The 24064-nt window shown below is 39.8% G+C and overlaps 1 protein-coding gene across 1 annotated transcript in view; it reads left to right on the top strand.

The window, feature by feature from the left end:
- fbln2 (fibulin 2) overlaps positions 1-23840 on the top strand; it is a 66347-nt gene extending 42507 nt beyond the window's left edge. Inside the window, exons 8-16 of the mRNA XM_069677919.1 lie at positions 9271-9405; positions 11593-11730; positions 13125-13268; positions 14338-14466; positions 15530-15655; positions 16759-16875; positions 18218-18346; positions 19761-19884; positions 21810-23840. Coding sequence (XP_069534020.1) covers positions 9271-9405; positions 11593-11730; positions 13125-13268; positions 14338-14466; positions 15530-15655; positions 16759-16875; positions 18218-18346; positions 19761-19884; positions 21810-22170 — 1403 coding nt within the window. The 3' untranslated portion in view covers positions 22171-23840. The remainder of the gene's footprint in view (positions 1-9270; positions 9406-11592; positions 11731-13124; positions 13269-14337; positions 14467-15529; positions 15656-16758; positions 16876-18217; positions 18347-19760; positions 19885-21809) is intronic.
- Positions 23841-24064: the final 224 nt, after the last annotated feature.

The raw sequence follows: 24064 nt of genomic DNA, 5'->3' as shown, positions 1-24064 counted from the left end.
CCAATTAACGAGCACTGAACTAGGAACCTTCTAGCTGTGAGGCAACAGCACTAGCCACTGTACCACCGCGCAGCCTTGTATCGCATTATGCTTCTGTAAAAATTCTCAAAAACAATGTAACATTTAGTGCAAAGATTCATGATTTTGTGTTGTGTTTAAACCCCAGACTGCTGGGTAACAGTGTTGTGATTTATCTTCAGCTATTTGGCCTCTAGTCTCCAACTTAACAAGGTAAACTAAGACAGGAAGAACTAAGCACATATTGATAGCAGAAACAAAGAACACAAGCCTATATAACAGGCAGTCTTAAAGGGGGCAATATATCATCTTGTTCACGATTTATTGAAATATATTGAATGCCCTACATTAGTTTGTCCCTCTATACTTCCCCACTATCCAACCGGTTTGTTGCTGTATAGTTTGTTCCTACTGAAGACAGACATCTTTAAACATGGGGCACAGATTAATGCACAAGTGGTGCAATAGTTAGTGTTTCTGGCAGCAGGATGATGTATGTTGGTTGGGTCAACACATTAAGTGACACTTATTGTTTACATAAACATACATGAACTTCATATCTTTTTTTTCATAAATGAATGCTATTGGTCACCCTTTACATCTGTAGATATAATGGCGCATACTACCTGTTTGTGCCATCATTCACTATATAGACAGACACAATACCAACTGTAACAATGCAGTGTTTCATTATTGTAGATAAGGTTTCCGCCCGACAGCGACAATAGTTTGTATAGTTATCAGACACGTTGTAGATTAAAGCTGTCCTACTCAATATTTATTTAAATAAACACTATGATAAATGGTGAATGTAATGGAGATAGGTTGCTCACAGCAACTAACAATCAAAAATGTGCACCCACTTCTGAAGCTTCACAGGTTTTCTAGCCTGTTTTAGTTTGGTGTTTTGGTTTTCCTGCTAACTCCTGCTAGCTCTTGTCAGCCTTGTTTCCAGCACCAGCAGGCAGCTGTGCTCTCTGTACACTCCAAAGCCAGCACCATAGAGCAAAGCAACACACATAGTGGGGTACCACCATGGTGATAGTATTACATAAAGAGCCACATGTTTTTGTAGAAAGCCGCTGGAGACCAAACCAGAGCTAAAAGTGAGTGAATAATGGACTTACATGAAACAACAACTCCAAGTGAATGGAGGCAAATAGGTGAATAGGCAATGGATTTCTAACATGTTATCAATTACGACTTTATAAGGGTATAAAACACTTAATTAGGTATATTAAGCTAAACGTAATAACTCTAATACAACAATCCTACAATAAATGTTAGCTTCATGAAGGTGTAGTGATCGTTTTTTGTTCCAACTATATTACAGAGGTGTTGATTCCACTTTATGGTCATTTTGGGGGCTGTAGTTTGTGCCCTTTTGTCATTTTGAGAGCTGAGTATTAAGGCTTACCTTATTGATACCAGTTATTGATCAATAATTCACCTTTCTTCTTTCCAAGACATCTGAGGCAACTCAAGGAGTTGTCTGTATCACTGGTAAAAATGAAAAACTGTATAAAGATCACTGTTCACTGAATGAAGTTGTGCTGAAGGAGCTGGAGCTGAGAATCAAAAACATGTCAAATGATTAATTTACTGTGGAAAAAGTTGTCACATAGACAAACCATCAACATGAAACCTCTCCCCAGAAAGAATGTAATTGTTTCCATGCCAAATAACATTTTCCATGAATGGCGCTGCAGATATACATGTCCTGCAGTCGTTAGTAAATTGATCTGTGAATTTGCAAAAGGGCGAGAACTTGGCAGCAGTTTTCCTTTGTGAATAAAAGTGATATATAGTCCAACTGTGGAATTCAATACACACCAGTATGATAAGTGTTGTTGTGCGAATCCCTCCTTACACATGTTCTATTGAGTGTACAAGTTGTTGTTGCAGAAATACAGACAGGTAGGATGTGAATGTTATTAACATGAAAGAAACTTTCTTGTAAAAATGCGTTTTCTCAGATCATATGCTGCATAATTAAACACTAAAGGCTTGATGTAAAAATAATGATTTCCCAGCTGTGAATGTATACAGCTGAAGTGAGTTTATTTCAACAGTCTGTCATTCAGCAGATGGGATAATACCTCTGCATGCATAAGCACTACATTAGAGTTAGTGTTTCCCTCCTATCACTTCATTCAGAGAGACTTTCTCCAGAAAAGTGTTTCCACATGTGAACATGTGGGTGGGCAACTTTTGGTTTGGACTGGAATGAAACAAATAGCACTGCAAGATGTGAGTGTGAGGGGGTATTAGAGGATCAGATGGAGATGTAAGCAGACTGTGAAGTAAACTGTGGAGTACCTGTTGTGGATTTATCATACAGGCTGTGAAAACACTGTGAATCATTAACACCTCAGATGTTTGCATTACAGCAATCTGAAATGTGTTTCACAAATGTAAGCACTTCTATCAGAAATACTGATGTTATTAATCCAATAACCTGACTGTGGGATATTTTGATTCACAGATTTAAAGGGTAGACAAAGCTGCTACTTTCTCTATTGTATATTCAGCTAATTATAGAAATATGAATGAATGTCAGGTTTTAACACACAATTGTTCCCATGGAGATGTGTTTGAGTTAATGAGGATCCTTGCCATGTGTCATGGGGATGGGATGTTTGAGGAGAGCACAACCTGAAGAGTAAATGTGTGTGTTAGACAGTGAATCGGTTCTGTGACATTATAGACGCTCATCACCGGGCTGTGAATGGAAACACACACAAAACCACACATACATACAAATCCAAATGCAGACATAGTTTCAAGCTTTAACACCTGTGGTGGCCACCTTCACCCATTATAAAAGTCGCTTTACAAAGTGGCCTAAACAAGCTGCTGAGGGCAGGGTTGGGTTTTTTTTGCGAAGGAGCTGAATGTAGCTGTGGATGGAGTTCAGCCTCGGAGGCTGTTCCATGGATTAGAGAGACCTTGGGCTAAACAGTTGTTAAGGCGGCTGCGTTCTCCTCTCTGTGGTCACATTTTGACATCATCTTTGGGTTTACATCTTGGGGATTACTGGTGAGTAATATCACTCTGCTCCACCAAACCTTGTGGTGGATATTAACAGTTTGTTGTAACATTGTTTTCGGACTGGAGACACTGATCAGCCAAACACAAAGAAGCTTTGTGGTCCAATCCAGGGCAAAGGTCATCTCTCTTTGCTGTTGCACACAAATTGCAAAATGATTGTAATTCATATCATTCATATCGCTCCTTAGGGAGTTTGGATATTTGGCTTTAAAGATGTTTCGAAAGGTGTGATAATGTCACTGTAAGTGCTGTATTTAAATAAAAGCACAAAGGCTAGTGCAAGCAGCACTACAGTACAATGTGCTGTTTGTTGTGCAATGGTAAATAGATGCATAATGAGACAGGAGGCACATGCAGAGCAGATATTCTTATGTTGGGGTGAAATGTTTTTGTATTTCAATTAATCACTCAGTTAATTTGGACAAATTCTCATCACAAGGTCCATTTACTTGGTTTTACATCCATGTCTTTCCTCAGCAGAAGAAGATGCTCTTGCTTCTTCAGGATGTTTGAGTTGTTATTATTGTTATTGGTTTCACAAAGAAAAATGATCATTTTGACTCAGCTACAAGCTGTGTAAAGTATGAGTCTGTTTGTTAGTCTATATTGCTGTTGGTAAATGTAGTTTGTTGGCGCACTTAAGTGGAATGGGCAAATGTGTTTGGTTTCTTGCACAGGTTTCTAGCACACCCAATAAGAATTTTACAATTGTAATTCATCAGCTCCTAAAATAAGATGTCAGTCAACACTCTAGAGGTCCAACCAGGCAAATAAGTGTTGGACCCGGGGTGCACAGAGGCTTTAAACAGGCTCTTTAAAGTGAGCCAGATCATTTGGCTCAGCTCAGCAGTAAGAGCAGCTCCTTTGGCTCCCAAACAGCTCTTAATTTAGAACCACTTGAGGCCATAATTCAACCAGATTCGGCAATGTTCTGACCTATGATTGATAAATGTGCACATTAATCACTTAATTTATTCAATGCAATTATTCTAAAGCTTGAAATAATTTCCGGAGTTACATCATTTTACAAAATGTATTGAATAAAAACCTTATGTAATGAAATAACACCAAACACCACTAAGCCTGCATTGAGAGTTTCATCTTTAATGTTTTGTATTATTTAACAAAGACAAAGAAAAACAGAAGTTGGCTTTTAGACACAAACTGTCTCCCATTGTTCACTTAAAGGAGTGGTTCAGAGCCGACACATCAAAATCCATATTGCACAGGACTACAGTTAACAGGATGTTAACGGTATGGTAAGGCTAGTTCACACGAGGTATTTCAGCATTTACATTGGCACAGGTAAGCAAAGTCTGTATGTTACTGTGGTTATTCCCATTGTATGATGTCGAGTTACTGCATAGACTTCGCTTCCTAATGTAACATTAATAGGGGATTAAATATTAAGACATAAATTGATGAACAAAAAATGTACTTCACCATGTGCTGCCATGCATGTCATCAATATCACCATCCTCCCAGATTTGCTCTTCTGATGCTTTTGACCCAGCTAGCAGGGAAAATTCTCATAACATTGGCTAACATTACCTACAAGTTCGATTGAAAGAAAAGGTTTTAATCTAATATTCATTTTAAGGATGTTTATCATTTTAAATAAAGTTCTTATGACATTAAACATTTTTAATGAAAACGTTTTAATTGCAACATTCTGAAGATATTCTCAGGATGTTTTTGAGGCCTGGGATGTCAGAACCCCTTTTATAAAACATTTGCTCAATGTTACATAAAAACAAAGGTAGAACATGCTTACTGCAACATTCTGAGGATCTTTTCAGGATGTTAGTACGGCCTGAACTATCAGAACGTGATTTATAAAACGTCCTGAAATGTGATTTGAACATTCTCGCTTCAAGTTTCTGAAAATGTTTTCAGAGAATGTTATCTTACTATTAAAAGGAACATTCTGGGAGCCAAATAAAAACTTCTGCTCGAAAAACATTACCAGAACATCACACATAACATCCTCAGAACAAAACATTTCTAGGTCTCCATGCTGTAGCGAGATGATCCTGCCTAAATTTGCTCACAAAATACTGTTAAGTCTTTCATGTAGTCTCCAATGGCCAACATAGCCTCTTTAAATCTCCACTAGATATGCAAAAAATGTCTTAATCAGGATGCCAATTCTCATGGGATTAATATAATCACCTCCTCTTGAAAAAATATGGCAAGTATTTGCGGTGAAATAATCACTTTATGTGTCAGATTTGCGCATGATTTAGTTCATGAATTCCTGCAATTATTACAAATTACGAGAGGTCTCCAGGCAATACTAGTCTCATACAAACATGGCTGAATCCTTAAAAAATATGGCTCACATCGCTTGAGATATGTACACCCTTTCATCCTGACTTTATCCCTTTTAATAACCATTGGGACATTGTGCTCACAGCTTGTGATCCTCACAGTCCCACCAGTCTGCATCTGTGTAATCTGAACTCTCCTGTCTAAAACCAAATCTGCAAATAGGCCAAGGCTGACTTCACTACCTCAGCTTGAACTTTTCAAAAACCTCATGGTCTGCTGGGTCCAGTGTGAAAGAACAACAGGGTGTGTGTTTACTTCAGTGCCTAATCGTTCTGCCTCTCAGACATCTCCCTGTGCACAGCCTCCTCTGGCCTCTTGATGGAATTCTTCCAAGGCTGCTATCTCCCGTCTGCATTCGATGAAGCATTTGTATTTTCGAAAATAGAGTCCTTGTTTCCACCTTGTATTGGATCACTTCACTCTTCACTACTGTGTAATGTGGGTGTCCCTGGGGGGAAGGAACCTTGAGGCAATAGGCACTTTTTCCCTTTATTTTCTTTTTTCCCTCTCCCGAATGACGCACTGGAAATAATTCTGGCCACCAGAGTGGAAGGAGAAGGCGACTTTCTGCACCACTGGCAATACACAAATATTGGAAACAGTCCCGTCCGTCTTTAGGCTTGACGGTGAGCCGGGCCCAGAGGAGGACTCAGCCCTTACTGTGATTTGCCCCTGGAAATATCCTCCCTACAATGAAGACAGCAGATGTCTCTCGGTTGGGGAACAAACAGGGACATTTGCAAAGTCAGTCCCTGAAAGGAGAGTTTGTCACCGCTGCCTGTACAGAATATTGTAAGTCCACTCTACACACTGTTGCACAGTGTCAGAGGGGGAAAGTGTTCATTTGAGTGAGTAAGATGAATGTGTTTGCTGCAGCTCCTAAGAGGCTTCATATAATAGAATAAAGTGTGTTCTGTGCTGTGAGAGGTGATGCTTGTGTAGTTTTCTGAGGTGAATAACCTTACAGGGAAAGAGCTGCAGGATGTTTCTCACACTCCAGGTGCACGTTGAAAACTTCAGATCAGTGTTTTTCCTCCTGCTGCTCCCTGTGGGAAGGTGTTGTAAGGCTCTCAGTTCATTCAAATTCCCTGTAGCAAAAGCTTTGAAAGTCGAGTAAGGGATTTCAGCGAGGGACTGCCAACAGATACACAGGCAACACAGGAGAACATGTCCCCCTCTTGTTCTTGCCGTTTGTTCTTCAGCCTTGGCTTCTTGCAGATTTGTAAAAGACCTTCTCTTTGAGTTCCCTGTGGAATATTTCTGGGGTGATCTTTAAATCTGGATGACTGCCACACTCCTGCATGCACATGAAACGCTCAGATATGCACACAATAATCCCAGTCCAACTCTATCAGTGCATCCAGCTAATCGGCCATGCACAATGATGCATGATAACGGTATGCAGCAGTTTGATAAAGATGAGCCACAACAGAGCGACGATCCACTGTCTCGGCATGAGCCCACCAGTGTCATAAATCAACAGTGCCTGTTTACTGGCTGCAGGGCTGTTTGACTGATAAAGATTTAAAGGTTTGCAACTGTGTTGTTTATTTCACACGACAAGCATCACAAGCAAAATAACTCTTAGCTTTTGCCAAGACCTGATATTTTAAATTTGACTGGGGATTTGCAAAGCAGTCATGTCAGAAGTTGATATAATGTCCCGCCAAACAGCGCTGTATGTCGCACTCTGTGGGGATAATGTGGGCAGTATGAGTTGTACTAACAACAAATCTTCATTTAGTCAAGCTAAAGTTAAATGGCTTGTTTTATTTTCTGCACACACATATATTCATGTCACCCATTAAGAAACATGTCCTCTGCTCTGTGCAGAACGTAATATAATACTGAAAAGAGGAAGATATACTGATGGCACCTCCTGTCAGTGGATATATCGGCGAGACTGTTTCTTTGCCTTTGGCCAAGCACATCATTATTTTAAATCATCTTTGAAATAAAGTGGTGTTCACTGTTATAATCCCAGGCTGACAGTAGAACTGACTAAGAGTTACACAATAAAATAGAAAAAGAAAACCTCAGACTTTGAATCTAAACACAGTGTGGCTTTCTGGATGGTTCTGCACCCATAGACTGTTTAAGATAATTGGATGTAGCGTTTGCTTTCAAAAGCAATACCAAAGTTAACAGTTTGCAAAAAGATGTCTGATTGTATGAAACCAAAGGGGAAAAAGAGACAACTACTCAGATGATCTATTACCTACCTTGTTTGAGGTCTTCTTTAATACAAATGTGCTTATTTTAGTAAATTATGGTCCCATTTAGAGTAAAATCTAGGACAAAGCATGGTGTAAGTTGTGGCACCCTGTGATCAATAAGTCGCCACCAAGACAGCTTGTCAACCAGGACAGAGATGTAACAATGTGTATCCACTCTGGACACTGTCTTTCAAATATGATCACTTCTGGTTCCAAAAACAAATATGGCGATGGCCAAATTTCTGAACTAGCAGCCTCAAAGGCGGTCTCTCAAAAGGGTATGGTACCTACATACACTTCTATGACAAAGTCTATGGTTGCGTCTCATCTTGCTGAATGAGTTACCAAACATTATTAGCTCTATTAGCTGCTAGTTAGCAAGTCATTTGTATCATTGTACAGCTTACCTGGAAACTTCAATATGTCAATGTTTCTTACTGTAAAAGCTATTATACCATTTAAGTATTGCCTTTTAGCTCTAGTTTTATCCCTACATATGTGATTTTTCAGCTGCTAGATGCTACATTTTGTTGACCAGCTAGATGTTTACTCTTCTGTTTGGTGCAGGGCAGTGGGTACAGTGGGTTATCGTTTTTTACTGAAGACAAATGCCAGGTGCATTCTGAGTAAGAGATTATTGGGAGCAGAAAATATATTCAAAATGTTAAAGTTGGGGTAGCTGTGGCTCAGTGATAGAGTTGTTCATCTCTCAATCGGAAGGTTAGCGGTTCAATCCCTGACTACTACGATCTACCTGTCGAAGTGTCCTTAGGCAACACGCTGAACCCCAAGTTGCTCCTGAAGACAAAGACTTTGGTGTATGAATCTGCATAGATTGAGTGCTGCTTTGAAATTGGCATAGTAGCCTTTGCCATCAGTGTATGAATTTGAGTGTGAATGGGTGAATGTGACAGTAGTGTAAAAGCGCTTTGAGTGGTCTGGACACTAGAAAAGTGCTATATAAGTGCAGTCCATTTACCATTTAGAGTTGCATGCCATATAAAAGTTAAACTATAAGCTGTAAGATGATGAAATGCTCTAATAGGGCTGAGGGAAAATGCAGTATTTCATATTATACATCTACTTATCCTTTGTCGCATAAAATTCAGTGGTTCCATTAGACACACTGTCTGGTTTGTAAGCAAAAGTTACCAGTGAACCTTCTCTGTGCCCATGCTGACCAGCCCTGTCAAAGACTTTGAGGCGAAAAGAGCGATTATGATGATCACCAAAGACCTTTTTTCTGAATCTTTTTTTTATAAAGAAAAATATAAACAATGAATTCTAAAACCACTTTCACATGGTTTTCCACTATACAAATGGATCAATTGTTTATTCAGCTGAATTTAAATGCAAGTGTCTCAGCCTGAGACTCTCATGACAGCTTCCCAGCTAGTGATTATCATGCAGGCAAAAGCAAAATATGTAATTTTCTGGTGTGCCTCGGCTCTTATAATGACTTGCTTTGTTAGTTTCTTCAGGATTATTTTTGCTGACGTCAATCTGCTGCTGACTCATTGAGCCCCATCATGGTGACAGTGTCAGGGCCAGTGAGGGGGGAAAGAATTACCTGCAGGCTCTGTCCATCAGCGAGTCTGCTTCACCTCAACGTAATGGTCATACACCCTCTGTCCTTCTCCCCTGTCCTTTGTAGATGTGGACGAGTGTGCGACCAACACCCACAGTTGTCGTGCCCGGGAGCACTGTGTGAACACAGTGGGTTCATTTGTATGCGAGCTTCAGGTCACATGTCCTGCAGGATACCAGCTGAAGAACAGTGTTTGTGAGGGTGAGTTCATTGTCACTGATGCATTTCATTAAGCCAATTTACCCAGCAGTCCTTTCCAGAACCACTAAAGTGGTAAGGCTAGTGATGTCTTCTGTAAAAAGCAGTAAACGCATTCTAACTTCTTTTTAGTGGCAGGAGAGCTAAGATAGAAGTTCGAAATTACAGTAACACAGAAAACAACATTATGAACAGACAATGGGAAAAGACACAATCTGTATTTATAAGCGGGTCTTCCTGGGTCTGAAAAACCTGCATCAAAGCGCCGATTTCCGTGGGAAAGGGGTATATGTCGGCTAACTGTTACCATACAGACATATCCTGACAGAGTTGCAAGAGAGGCGTCAAAGCTAGCCTGTGACGCTTTAAGGCTTGCTACAGGCTTCACAATACAGACATAGACGAATCAGTGTTGAATTCAGATGCATGGTGTACTGTTTTTGTCTTTAAGGTAAAAACAATTTGGACAAAAACAAACAAGCTAACAACTGGCTAACACTACGCTAGTTAACAGGGAAACAGCTAGTCTGGCTTTTGCTGAAGGTAACAAGGTCGTCCTAGCCACAACTTTAAAGTGCATTTATTAAAAAGTTATAACTTGTTGGTTTAATTCGTACAAAAACCTAAGACAATACCCAGCTTTTTCCACGGTCTCCACTTCCTGGAGTCTCTACTGGTTGCCTGGCAACATGTTAATTAGCAAGGTTTAGAGGTGCTGGTAAGCATATTTTATAACCTTTGGACAGAGTCTGTTTTAATCAAATTCGACATACTGAAGTTGTGACTTCCATGAAATAATTTTTAATTGCAAATGTATCTGTTAGTCAGGAGAGAAAGTTGGTCTCCTCCAGGAAAGTTATAAGTGGCTTGTTCCGAGGCTTCTGTTTGTGTTGGAGTGTGTAACTCAATGTTCCAACTTATCCAGTCATTTAAAGTGGATCCAGCAACACACAGCACATTGGTCTAACACCCCTGGTTATAACTTTGGGACAGCATAATAGATGCCCCAACATGCACACACAGTCTATTCTGGTCCTGAAGTTTGTCATCACATCCCCTGTATGGCTCCTTCTAATTGTTTCACACAAAAAGCAAAAATAAGTTGTCCTTAAAAGCCCCTTAAGGTATCAGCACTCCCTGAATACCAGACTGCAGTGTAGTGCTTCATTAATAGGTGTTGAGGGTATTGAAGTGTCCCGGTATAATTGATGGCGGACGGCTGTTTTCAAAGCTCCTTAATAAGAACAGGATATATTTAGGCAGCTTGTTTAACCCTCAGTCCCATTTTAGATGAATACAATCCATTAGTGACTTAAAATACTCTGAGCAATGTGCAGAAATCAGAGAAGTATATAGATTATTTGAAAGGATTTTAATTCTGAGATTTCAACCATGCTGTAACAGTAACTCAGTGGTCATGACCTCACCTCTGCTCAGTCAGCAGGGCTTCATTAAGACTTCTGCTTATGTTATTTTTCTGGCCCCAGCAGTGATGTTTGTGCTTCAGCAGATGCCCTGGTTCAATATGTGACAAGGTAATCACCCAGAGAGTCAGCATTGTGCAAGTGGGAAAGCACTTTGTAGCTCTATGACTTGTGTTGCCAGCATTTGGCAGCAGGCAGGACTGATCAGTGTAGCGAGATAATGAAGGTAATACTTAGTCGACCATCCAACAGGGGAGAAACTAATTAGCTGCTTGAAAGGGAAGAAGGATCGCTGCTGTAGCATTGGAAATGTATCTGATGATGATTGTTACAGAGAAACTCAAATAAAAACCTTTTCCACAGGACGAGTCTCCAAGGACTCGATATTGTGTGAACTCCTTAGAAACTGCCTGTCGGTTAAAAGGACAAATGTTTCATTTGAACTTCATCCGTCGCTCATTAGATCCAATACCTGTCATTTAACAAGTTCTGCTCAACTTCTGTTTATTAGAGAGTTGGAATAAGTGATATTTTTTCCTCAAGTTGAACATTGTCAGAGTGAAAGATGGAAATTTCTAGGAAGCTGCACATGTTTATTCTGTGCTTGAGCCACAGTGCCACCTACTGTACTGTTAACAGGTTGAGCTCAGACTGAAGATGAGACAGTTGACAGCAGAATCAAACTCTTTACTATTTAATCAAGTGTGGACTATTTTGGTTTGTAAAACAACCTCATAAATTAATGCTCATGTGTTCTTTCTTCCAGACATTGATGAATGTGTTCTGCGGACCCATAACTGTAAAATGGGCTTTGTGTGTGAGAACACACTCGGCTCTTTCCTCTGTAAGCCCAAGCTGAAGTGTATCACCGGCTTCACACAGGACTCCCATGGCAACTGTATTGGTAAGAGACTTTGTGTTTAATTGTTGCTCATCCTGATGGCACCAAAAACTTCAGTATAAAAACAATGAATGTGAAGCTAAACGTGTGTGCCTGACACAACTCATTATTAAGCTCTGCAAAACAAACAGGAGCTGTAGATTCAGATGATAAATCTCTAGGTTTTTCAACAGCTACACCTTTAGCATTGTAATTTTATACATTTTTATTGTTAACATATTGATTAAATTTGAATTTAATTCATAACTTAAATGAATATTGTAAACATTTAAAGAAGTAACCATTAATCCAAATGTTTTAGGTTTGCATCAGGCCAGGGATTTGTTGGGATTTGTCATTCCCCATCTCTCTCCTGTGAGCTATCAGCAGTAAGGGCTTTAAACTTCTGAAAACAGTGTCTACAAATCTATAGTAGTGAAATATTTTAGGAACTACACTGACTTGTTTTCTTCTTTCTTCTTTCTAAAAGACATTAGAAATATGTCTATCTGTCTGTTAAATATGAAACCTCTGCTAAGAGAGGCTTATCTTAGTTTAAGGTTTTGTGCTGGACGGTTTCTTGGCTGGGTGCATTGACCTCTTGGAGTCCTTCCACAGGTTGCCTGACAAACTTACAGTGATAAGAATCCAAGACCTTCATCTGCCTGGCCAAAAAAATGTCCCTGATTAAAACCACAATCTGTTTTTACACATCCGTCATCGTTCAGGTTACACAATTATGTACAGCTTTTTGTTAAATTACTTACAATTTGGTTTGTGGTGTGTTGGGAAACGTTATCTTTGAAAGGATAATATAATGAGGTAGCCATAATGGCCACCCCTGGGAGCTCCTGATATCATAAGCATTGTGACTCTGTACACATATAAAACATTATAGATGTATCAGTGAGGATGGAAGGCTTCCTTTAGCTTTCTCCAAGTATAAACGTGTGTGTTGCTGAACTTCGCCTGCTCTTCAAGCACTGTTTTGGGGATTTCTGTGACATCACTGGTTCCGTTAAGATGCTTTAACAGTTCAGATAGTGAGCTTTAAAAGGAAGCTGCCATAAGTAATAACATTCAACTCTGATTCTCATTCACTTACGAAGTCAAAATCCAATTCCATGTCTCTGTGATTTTCTCCACCACCCACATCCCCCTGAATACATCCACATGTGTTAAATATTTAATTCGTAGCTTTCTTTAACAGCACTCCTCCCTGAATATTGAAACCACAAAACATAAAGAAAGCATGATAACCACCAGCAAGTCAACAAGTAAATACACCACTACATTATTGTTTTGGTCATAGGTTGGCCTGTCAATCAGGATTAAACCTCCTAACAATCATTCACCTGTGGAGCTGTCATTTTCTCAGCTGTCTTGAGGCTTCATTCTCTTTCTCTGTGTTCATACAGACATAAACGAGTGCAGCAGCCTGCGCAAGCCATGCAGCTCAGGCTTTAACTGTGTCAACACAGTGGGCTCCTTCACCTGCCAGCAGAAGATCATAAAGTGCAGCTCCGGCTACCACGCCAGCCCCGATGGAGCCAAGTGTGTTGGTGAGATTTACTTCTGTAACACAACAGCATGGATGAAGGAGGCTGCAAACTATGGGAAGATGTAAATGAAAGTATTGATATTGTACTGATCTGTGGCTGAGACACAAATTCCATAGTTAATGTTGTAAAAAGGAAGAATGAGCACAGAGGCCATATTTCATGGTCAGTTAAATTGAGACCAAAATCCTATTTTTAAAAAATGAATAAGAAAATGTGAAAAAAATCCTGTTTCATTTCATAATGCCACTTTTCTTTCCAAAGTCTGTCAATCACAAATAACAGGGCAGAGCCACCAATGTGCTTTGCATTGGTCTGAGTAAGTCGAAAGCCAATAATAAAAACTGAAGAAAGAGACATAAAAAATGTAAATACTAAAAGCTAGAGTGACATCAGAAGATTTTCAGAAAAGGTTTCAATTGCAAGTTTGAAACCCCAAGACACATTTTGAAGTATGACAGTAGACTTTGATGATTCACCCAGAAAAATCCCCACCAAATTTCAAACATTTGCCCAAGGTGACCTCGTCCAGTTTCTTTTTTTCGGAATCAGTGGTTGTAAAGCCAAAGATATAAATCTATTTTTGATTGAAATAAGTTAAATGGGGAATATGTAGGAAGCAGGATCTGATTGGCAGTTTAGTTGGATAAAAAACTAAAGTATATGAATTAATTTTCTGGAGTGGCTGAGTCGCTCATTTCTCAATCGGAAGGTTGGGGGTTCGATCCCGGACTGCTACAGTCACATGAAGTGTCCTTGGGCAAGACACCCCAAGAACCCCCAATTGCTATGAATGTCCATAGATCCATGGATGTCCATGGAGATGGGCACTTAGGCCTTTGCTATCAGTGTGTGAAAGGGTGAATGCAACATAATGTAAAAGAGGTATGAGTGGTCCATGTAACACAGTTTGTTTTTTATACCATCGTCAATAGGAGAGTGTATGAATTTCTGCATGTTTGTGTTTGTACAGTGTGTGTAGGTGTGGTGTTTGGCTGTGTTTCACACAGGCTCAGTCAGGTGCAGAGTTGGTCATTGCTGAGGTGCTTTATCTTTCTCTCTGCCTGTCTAGACATTGATGAGTGTCAGATGGGGACGCACCGCTGTGGAGTGGGCCAGATCTGTCACAACCTCCCTGGCAGCTACCGCTGTGACTGTCAGACGGGCTACCAGTATGACGCACTCCGCAAGGCCTGCAACGGTACGTTTCGCTGTGTCAGGTCTGCGAGATGATGACAAGCAGATTTGAGGTTTAATGTCCAAACAGTGTTTGAAGCCAAAACTGCTCTGGAGGCCAGAAATAATTTCGCCGGCTCGGATAAATATCAGCCAAAAAACTTCCACAAAGACAAAAAACAAATAAAAAACATCTTTCCCCCCAAAGAGGTCTAATGAGCTGAGAGCAACACTAACAGACGGCAACTGTCATCAGGATTGTGTCATTTTTCTACTCACAAAATACATTGCCATCATATTAATATGAAAAATGGTTCTACACAAATCAGGTAAAGGATGAGAACTTTAACATCTGGGACACAATCTGTTGTTTTCTGTTCAGCTAGCAGCCTTTTTCTCTAACATTGATGGCCAGAGATTATAACCACGACTCAGTCAACATCTGTTTTCCTAAGTAGCATTAAACCGTAAAATAACTTAAAATAACTTAAGAGTCTCTCTTACATCATCGGATGATCTGATTTCTTGCTTGTCGGTTGGCAAAGAACCACATTCTTACAATTATTTTGTAAGATGTGCACAAAGAAGTGTAATAAAACAAGCAAACAAAGCATTTACTGACCAGTGGTCCTTTAGACACACGTCATTACAAGAGCATACTTTGGCGAAGAAGTCTGGTAATTATAAGTTGTGAACTAATGTTTACAGTGTTTAACAGGAGATTTCTGTGTTCTTAACTCGTGCAGCAGAACATAAGCATCAATTTTCTATGCAGTAACATGATATTTCACCCTTAATGCTAATGTCACTTTTGTGAGGTGCTTCTGTGCTCTTCACCTTTGCAGCCCTTTGATAGTTTGGTAACCATTGTGTAGTCTGAGTTAGCTCAATCACTGCTTCTATTTTCCAGATTCATTCAAATCCCATGTTAGCACCATATTAGCAAGAAAGTAAAAAAAGTAGCTAATAAGATGAAAAATTCACCCACACATCACTGGGTGTGTGTCCTGATGAGAACTGGCATTGAGTCTGTAGTGGCCTGGAGGTATCTTCTTGCTTTCTAATGGCTCTTTCTGCTGCACTGACAGATGTAAATGAGTGCTGGCGCTACCCTGGCAGGCTGTGTGCCCAGACCTGTGAAAACACCCCAGGCTCCTACCACTGCTCATGCACAGCCGGCTTCTCCCTGGCATTTGATGGAAAGAACTGTGAAGGTAAGCCTGACTGTTCCTTTAACATAATACATTTTTAAACTCCACATTGTTTGGAGGGACTGTCTTATTCTCCTTGAACAACTTCAGGCGTAGACATACGCCTCTGGGGAGAGCGTTGGCATCAAAAGCCAAATACAGCCTTTGGAGATTTTTATATAAATAAACTGTTTAAGAGCCTTTTGTAGATCTTTGAATTTAATTTAGTCTCCATCTCTGGGATGTGGAGGAGTCAGCTGTGCATACCGAATGGTTTCCATGTTCAGGTGCCGTCAGTCATCAGTGTGTTGAAGATGCAGATGTGCTTCAAAGAGCAAGTTCTCCTTACAAAGAGCGTGATTTATATTATGTTCAGCTCTCACAGCCATTAAACAGTGAACATATTCAAGTTGCGAAGGTTTCTGTACACAATGTAGCATAATTCATGTAAAGCTTTTCATTTATCAAGTGGTTTTTTTTTATCAACGCTTGTCTGAGCAACATAATTAGATTTTTTTTAGTGCTTTTCAGATCAATTTGCTCTTGACACTTGAAGCTTGTCTCTTTTAGGGAAATAGTTTAATAACCTAGGAAACAATCATTGCACTTTTAACATGGCTGAAGTTGCAAATCTACAATGCAAGTTTTCCTTATTATTTTGTTGCTCATTTCTTCGTCCGTTGAATTAGTGAGGGTTCACCAAAGGGTAAGGCTGTTGGTGTTTTGGAAGACAAAAACCAACAATGAACCAATTATACTAACACTAACTAACAAATAACTTGTGTGTGTGTTTTGACTCAATCTCAGATACAACATCCTGCAGATTTAAATAATCACTATAGCACCAAATGTGTATTAAGTCACAGCTTAAATAGTCCCCAATAATTGCACTTTCCTTCAGTTTGAGTGATGCTTTATGAAAACTAGTGTCCAGCTGTTATTAAATCTAACAAGACTAAAAAGAACGATTGGCTCGGGGATATGTAACACAGAGAGGGTACTGATGTCAGAGAGTATAAAGTATATTTGATATTTTCGTCTTACATAGAAGTTGTTGCCGGCCCTATCCTTTTAAGAAAATTAAAAACAGGACAAATTATTTTGATGTCTTTTCTTGTTTTGCTTAGATGTTAATGAATGTGACAAAAACCCGTGCAGCCAGGAGTGTGCCAACATCTACGGCTCCTATCAATGCTACTGTCGCCAAGGCTACTACCTGAAAGAGGACGGACACACTTGTGAAGGTATTTACTACTAGGGTAGAGGCAGGTAGAATTGCAGAGCAAATTAAATGTGCAAAGATAGTGGATATTGGACTTTCAAATGACCTTACATCTAGATTCAATCCATGTTTACAATCAGTAGGGCAGACACACTACTTCAATTAATGTATGAGCTCTATGATGTTACTCTGGTTTTGCTTTAAGTTTATAGGCACCATGGATTGTTAACACATCAACAACAACTTTATAAGGCAATAATGTGTCAGAGGTACACTCAGGTGCACCTGTAAAATCTATTGCAATCCACTACATCAGTTCAGCCATCAACTCTATAGTGTATAGTTTTTAACTGAGACCATAAGAGTGCTTTTATTGACTACTTGTTTTGTTGAGGTTGTGATTTGCAGTAGTGATGATGTTGACTAAATTATAATGACTTATGTTTTGCTCACTCTTTTACAAACAGGGAGGAAGGATATGAGAGACGTATTGTACTATTGTACTGGAATGCAGATTTGATTGTTGGGTTATACCTATATGAAGTAATTGGGGAGTGTACATGTGTTTTTTTCTGGTTGTGAAGTTGTTCTTTTGCAAAGTGGGGACAAGAATGTCAAAAAGAACGGTACAGCTTTAAAGCCCTCATTGAGACTTTGGCACTCCCTAGTGGTGATGTCAAAAAAACAATGTGGCATACACTAAGCAAGCCATATTCCAGTCACCCTGCATCCAATGGACACAATCAAATCAATAATATGTAGGACAGAGACACTGAGACATTTGGGGGCTTTGAATTAGTCCTTAGCAGTAGGCATGATGGCATTTCAATGTAAATTTCTGTTTTTTTACACAAAAATAGGACGTGTGATACCAATACCACTTTAAAGGTTATAAAAGTAAATCAGTTAAGGTAGTAAGCTGTGGGCCTTTGGCTTGCCATTATTTTAAAGTACAAGGCAGTATTTTTAGATCTTGAGAAAGCAGAGCAAATATTTTCAAGTTAATGTGTATCAGAAGGAAACAGTGGACGTCTTTCTGTCCGAATCTATTGGGTGAGGGACTTTTAACCCATATAACAACTAAAATTGTTTAATTTTGAGTCTTACTGATTCAAACAATTTTAAAAATGTTTTATGGGATGCTACGACCAGATTGTTATCAGTAACACATTTTATTATGTCTTGGGTGACAGGGCCTTAAGATAGCTTCTGTCGCTAATCCCCCAGACAGAAAAACACAGTCACGCAGGGGTAGAGAACACACACACACACACACACACAGAAGCCCCGCTGCTTTACCTGAACCTGCCTTTGGCTTATACAGAGGGCTCTACCCTGACTAATGAGATGTATATTTTTTCCAGATATTGATGAGTGCTCTCAGAGCATTGGGAACCTTTGTGCCTTCCAGTGTGTGAATGTTGCTGGCAGCTACCAGTGTGCCTGCCCTCCTCATGGATACACCATGTCTGCCAATGGACACACCTGCAAAGGTGAGGCTCAATGAACTTCAATGCTTTCCCCGCAGACATGTCCATTACATGTTGAAAACATTTTATGACATGGATTGTATTAATTTATTTTTTCATATCACGAGCACTCAGGTTTTCCTGTAACTTTAAAAGTAACAGTTTGGATTTGTGTTTTTTTGCAATTAAAGCAGGAAAATACCTTAAAGTCAGCTAGCTTTGCCCTCATCAGCGAGTGGAGTTTCTCAGAGTATCATAGAGATGGATCTGTTGACATGCAGGCTCTGTATCTGCTGTGCTTTCATCCATGCTAAATAACCTTTCAGCTTCAATGGAACAGTTAATCATTTTGGGAAAAACACCAATTCCCACTGTTGCTGATAGTAAGACCTGTGGTGTAACTACAGTGAAGCTAAAAATACAATACATACAATGACGCATTTCGAATCCTACTTAAGTTACCAAGGTGGACGAGTGCAAGCAATATGTTTGTATCTAATAATGTTCCAACCTTGCATGCCGTGCTTAGAAATTTAATGTTCAAATTTATGAGTCGATTATCTGACTCTAAAAATGTAATCATGATGCCACTATCTCAACCCAAACTAAGTGACACAAGGTGTTTTTCTTGCTTCTGGAAATATTGGAAAATTCTTCTTTACGTGTTTTAAATCACAGCTGTAAACTGTAATGATTTCATCCTTTCATTGTTGTCTATTTTTATTATGTTGTGCATTAATTATATTTATCCCTTGTCTGTCTGAAATAAAGAAAGAAATAAAGTAAGATGAGATTGATAAGTGATTAGCTTAGCTAAGCTTAGCTTAGCATAAAAACCTTGAAAAGGGCAGAATCGGCATGTAAAAATACCCCACCAAAATAACATGTGTCTTTATTTCATTCGAATATAAATGTTGATTTAAAAAATATTCCAGTCACTTTAACTTGGCCGGGTGCAGGGACTTAATAAAGACATCATTTTAATGATCTAACCTATAAGCTAGTTCAAGTACCTCCACATGTAACTTTCACTGAGGGAATGAGTATACATATTTTCCACAATGGTAAAATGGTAATGGACTGTACTTATATAGCACTTTTCAAGTTTTCCGACCACTCAAAGCGCTTTTACACTACATGTCACATTCACCCATTCACACAGTCATTCACACACTGACAGCAATGGCGTAAGTGCCAGTCTCCAATCAGGATCTATGCATTCATACCCTGGGAGCAATTTAGGGTACAGTGTCTTGCCCAAGGACACTTCGATATGTGACTGTATCAGTCAGGGATCATACCCCCAACCATCCAATTAAGAGATGACCGACTCTACCACTGAGCCACAGCCGCCCCAATGTTAACTACACCTTTAAGTGAATTTGAAAACTATTTTCTGTCACTTTGGTTACTCCTTTTTGTTTATTATTTTTTGCAGACATTGATGAATGCACAACTGGCACCCATAACTGTTCATATGCACAGACCTGCTATAACATCCAGGGAGGCTTCAGATGTCTCTCCTTCAGCTGCCCTCACAACTACAAGAAGGTGTCAGACATGTGAGTCATGTTTTCTTAACCAATCTCTGCTCCAGTGTTGTCCTTTTTCTTATTGTCCCATCAAGTGCAGCTTTTGCAGAGTATTTGGAAGTGTCACTGGTCAGTGGGAGCATTTAAGTCTCTGCTCACAGATGTATGGATGTCTCCTGGGCGTTTAAAACTAGAAATACTGCCCCTTTGATCTGTATCTGAGGAGGTTTCCCATTAGTCCCTTTCTGCTTGTGCTCTTTTAATGGGGAAAAGTGTCCATCCATGTCCCTGAGGTGAAGTGTCCTGCACAGAAGGGCCTTGTTAGCTATGAATTTGCTGTAGATTCTGGCTGGTAACTGAACTTGACTCCTATAGAACGCTACGATGAGGTCAGATGGCTCCAATCAGCTTCGTGCTTACTGGGTCTGTCTCTGCTGCTCTCCACTCTTTGCGCTCCAGTGAACAGAAACAGCACACACACTCTCCACTCAGCCCTCAGGAGGCATCTTATCAGTGCTATCAAGAGACACCTTGTTAACTTAAGTGTGACTTGTCCTGGCTTGGCATGGAGAGACATCTTTCATTCAGGACAAGACTTGGCAGCAACGGACCAAGGCTGAGATTAAATGTCCCCTTGTGTGCCTTGAATGCCACCCTGTGATTCATTGACGCAGGTACCAAAACACTCTTGTTTTGGCAAGAACTTTGCAAGGTTTACAGAACAATACATCAAACTCGGCTCTATAATTCTGATGTGTGATGGATAACTAGTCGCAGAGCATCATACCCTTTCTCCAATATATGGTTATGTGCTTTTTTCCATTTTTTATTACGGTCACTTTAATGAATTTTAATATTTTAAAAGGTACAAAAGATTTAGGAAGACAAAAGTAACAAAAACTAATTGACCAAAGGGTAGTGCCATCTCACACTGTAATATTGGCAGTTCATTTCTACCAGTTCTTTGTAAAAAGTTCCTCTAGATCTCAAAGTTATCCTTTCCTTTACATGTATTTCTTCTGTCCGTACATTCCATGACGTTTGGAGGGTCAGCTTTGGACCAGGTTTTGTATCGCTTCAAATACCAGTCTTTTAAATATTCTCATCATCTGGCATTACACCAACATACAGGACTTAACTATCATGATGGGTTCCACTAGGGGGGAGTAATGAAGACTAGCAATGTCACATGGAGGGATGCTACTAGCTATAGTTGGTCAAAATTGATAAAATTTTATGGAGATATGGTTTCTTATGGAAAGTTTCCTCAAGTTACAACCACTCCCAAGTGTAGCTGCTGTTAGCTCAGTTAGCCATGCACGTAGCAGAAGTTTAGGATGACTGTGTTGTGTTTGGTAGCATTGAGAACTTGGAGTATATTGGGGTTTGCACCTTTAACTAGAACAAGAGCTTTAGACCGCCAGGAGGTTGAAGTTGTCAGGCTGGGGGCCGGGGGGACTCGAAGGGATGCTGGCAGAGTTTGACTGCAGTAAGTAACATTAATGGTATTGTAGCCAGGAGATTTACAGTGACTCTGCCCAGGACTCTGACATCTGGGATGATGAAGACACGGTGAGGATAGAGAGAGGAGTGAGAGGGATGTAAGGCATCAGGTAACCCACCTCTGGAGGCTTGAGCAAGGTTTTCAGCAGGGTCAGTCCATGGATACCAGGAAAACTACCCCGCTATTACCTTTCCTGTTGCCATATTGCCTCTGTTTTCGAGGGCTTTATTCATCCAGTGTCTGTTACTGGAATCAAAATCAGATAGTTGGAGGATTCACAACAAAGCTACAAATATACTGAATATATAATATTTAACCAATGAAACACACTTTCAAACTCAGTTTTGTAGTATATGTACAGACATCATGTAGTCTTTTATTACACAATACAAATATTGTCTGTCTGATCTACTCTCTTCGTATCTCTGTCTCTTTGTTGACTCCTCTTTAGACGCTGTGAGCGGACCAGCTGTCCCACTAACTCCTTGGACTGTCAGAACTCTCCCGTCCGCATAACATACTACCAACTCAGCTTCCAGACCAACATTATCATTCCCGCCCAGATCTTCCGAATTGGGCCATCTCCTGCCTACGCCGGCGATCAAATCTTCATGAGTATCATCAAGGGCAATGAGGAGGGCTATTTCAGCACCAGGAAGCTGAACAGCTTCACAGGTGCCGTCTACCTGCAGAGACAAGTCCATAAGCCCAAAGACTTCCAGATCGATGTGGAGATGAAACTGCTGAGGCAGGGGTCATTCACCTCGTTCCTCGCCAGGATTTCTGTCTTTTTCACATCCAGTGCCATGTAACACCAAAGAGAAACAGACACACAAATGGACTGGAGATTTCATATGGTGCTAAACTTTTATATGTGCAGACTCTCTTTGCAATGCCTCCCCACAATCAGGCAATGTTCAAGTATCTTGAAAATGTTGCCGAAGACCATATGTTTTTTTTTTACTTTAAAGACTTTCTATCACAATCATATTTCCTGCGATACCTTGTATTTTGTATTAACCAAATTATTTTTCATTTTGACTCTTAATAACGCAATATAGCCTTTATGTACCAACTAAGGTCTACTCAGATTGTTGGTTCATACCAATGACTGTATATAAAGATGGACAACGCGTCTCCACCCCCTTCTCGTTGTACAAAAGTGAAGCCCAATAAACCCCGCAGCAGGTGCTGCCATCTTGCTCATTTGGAGTCCGTGCAGTAGAGATCAGCAGGAGGAGCTGCAGTGTTGATGTCCCACCCCATACGCTAACCAAAACACAGATTTAACTTAACAGTAAAATGGCAAAAATCACTCACGTTGGTGCGTTTAACAGCAGAACACTTTCTTGTGTTGGTCTGAAGCAGATGTTTCAGGTTATGAAAAGTTCAATGACTGCAGTTATTGTTTTAAGTCACGATTCACTGTTCCTCCTCTACTCTGCTAATCCTGAACAGATTGGCGGATTTTATAGTTTGACTCATGTCCCATGTGTTAACATGGAGGAGGCAGGCTTTATGACCTATACTGCAGCCAGTCAGCAGGGGGCGATAGAGATGTTTTGGCTTCACTTTTGGGGAGTTGTCATGAACCATTAGACTGTATAAAAACAGACAGCAGCAAGGTGCTAAACAGGTCACTGTACAGGTCTGGGTCGCAGGTTTATGCTCTGCTCTCTTTATTATTGTTCTTTAACCTGCCATGTGAATTAGGATTTCTTTAAGGGTTTTTTCATAAAAGTCTGGAGAATTGTATAAACCTTTGCAGCACCAGAAATTGTTGGCACTTGTCAGCTGTGGAGGCTTAAAACTGACAAAATGTTCTAAAAGCCTATGGGTCAAAACACAGCTGAATACAGCAATGGGTTAAGCAATTGAAATGAAGGGTGAAAAGAACATTAAAAGATGTCTTTAAATTATGTGTTTCTTTGTTTAACAATGAAAAGCTGAATGAATTTAGGTTTTAATTCATTCTATCAACTCTGTTGAACTTAAAATATTTTTTTCCTCTTTGTGTTAAATACACAAAAAATATTAAGTCAGGAGTTTTGTCAGTTTTGGGCCTCCACAGTCACCAACCAAAACGGTTAATGTGGTTAAAAGTAGCTTAATCTTTAAATAGAACGTTTTGTTCAGCAGTTGGTGTATATTATTTTTTATTTAAGATGTGATTCGATGAAATGTAAGTGTTTAAATTCAGTGCAAATTACACTTAAAACAATAAGGAGTCACGTTTGGTAAATTGCCGCACTGAAAATATTCATGTAGCGTGTCATAATATTTCCTTTATTACTGGACATATCTTTCTATGTTACTGTGTTGTAATTATCTCAGGGTAAAATTCATGTAGTTTTGTATACACTTGACAAATTCCTGTGTAGTGTTGCAGGAATGAATCAGTCTGCTGTTGTAGCTCCAGACTGGTGTCTCACAGATTCAGTTCGCACATGACATTTGTATCTCTAAACCAATCAATAAATGAGGATCAAACACTTGTCATTTGCTCTGTTAAAGAACAGGTCAAATCGTAGAATGCCCGGGTCAGTTTTTCCACATCAATGCCATGGATGAATTGTGATCAATGCTAGTCTATGGTGCTGTGGTATTATTTTCATTGAGTGAATGATGAGTCAACATCCCCATCTGCTGGTGAAAGTGACTAAGGCCCTCTGACCAAGTACACCACCACTCCATAAAAGGCAAGCC

The sequence above is a fragment of the Semicossyphus pulcher genome, unplaced genomic scaffold (assembly GCF_022749685.1).
Source record: "Semicossyphus pulcher isolate SPU_LCO1_2020_fin unplaced genomic scaffold, fSemPul1.0.p SCAF_3, whole genome shotgun sequence".
In the NCBI taxonomy this organism is placed as follows: domain Eukaryota; kingdom Metazoa; phylum Chordata; class Actinopteri; order Labriformes; family Labridae; genus Semicossyphus; species Semicossyphus pulcher.
Note: the sequence above shows the minus strand (reverse complement) of the source record. Positions and strands in the feature narration are given on the sequence as shown.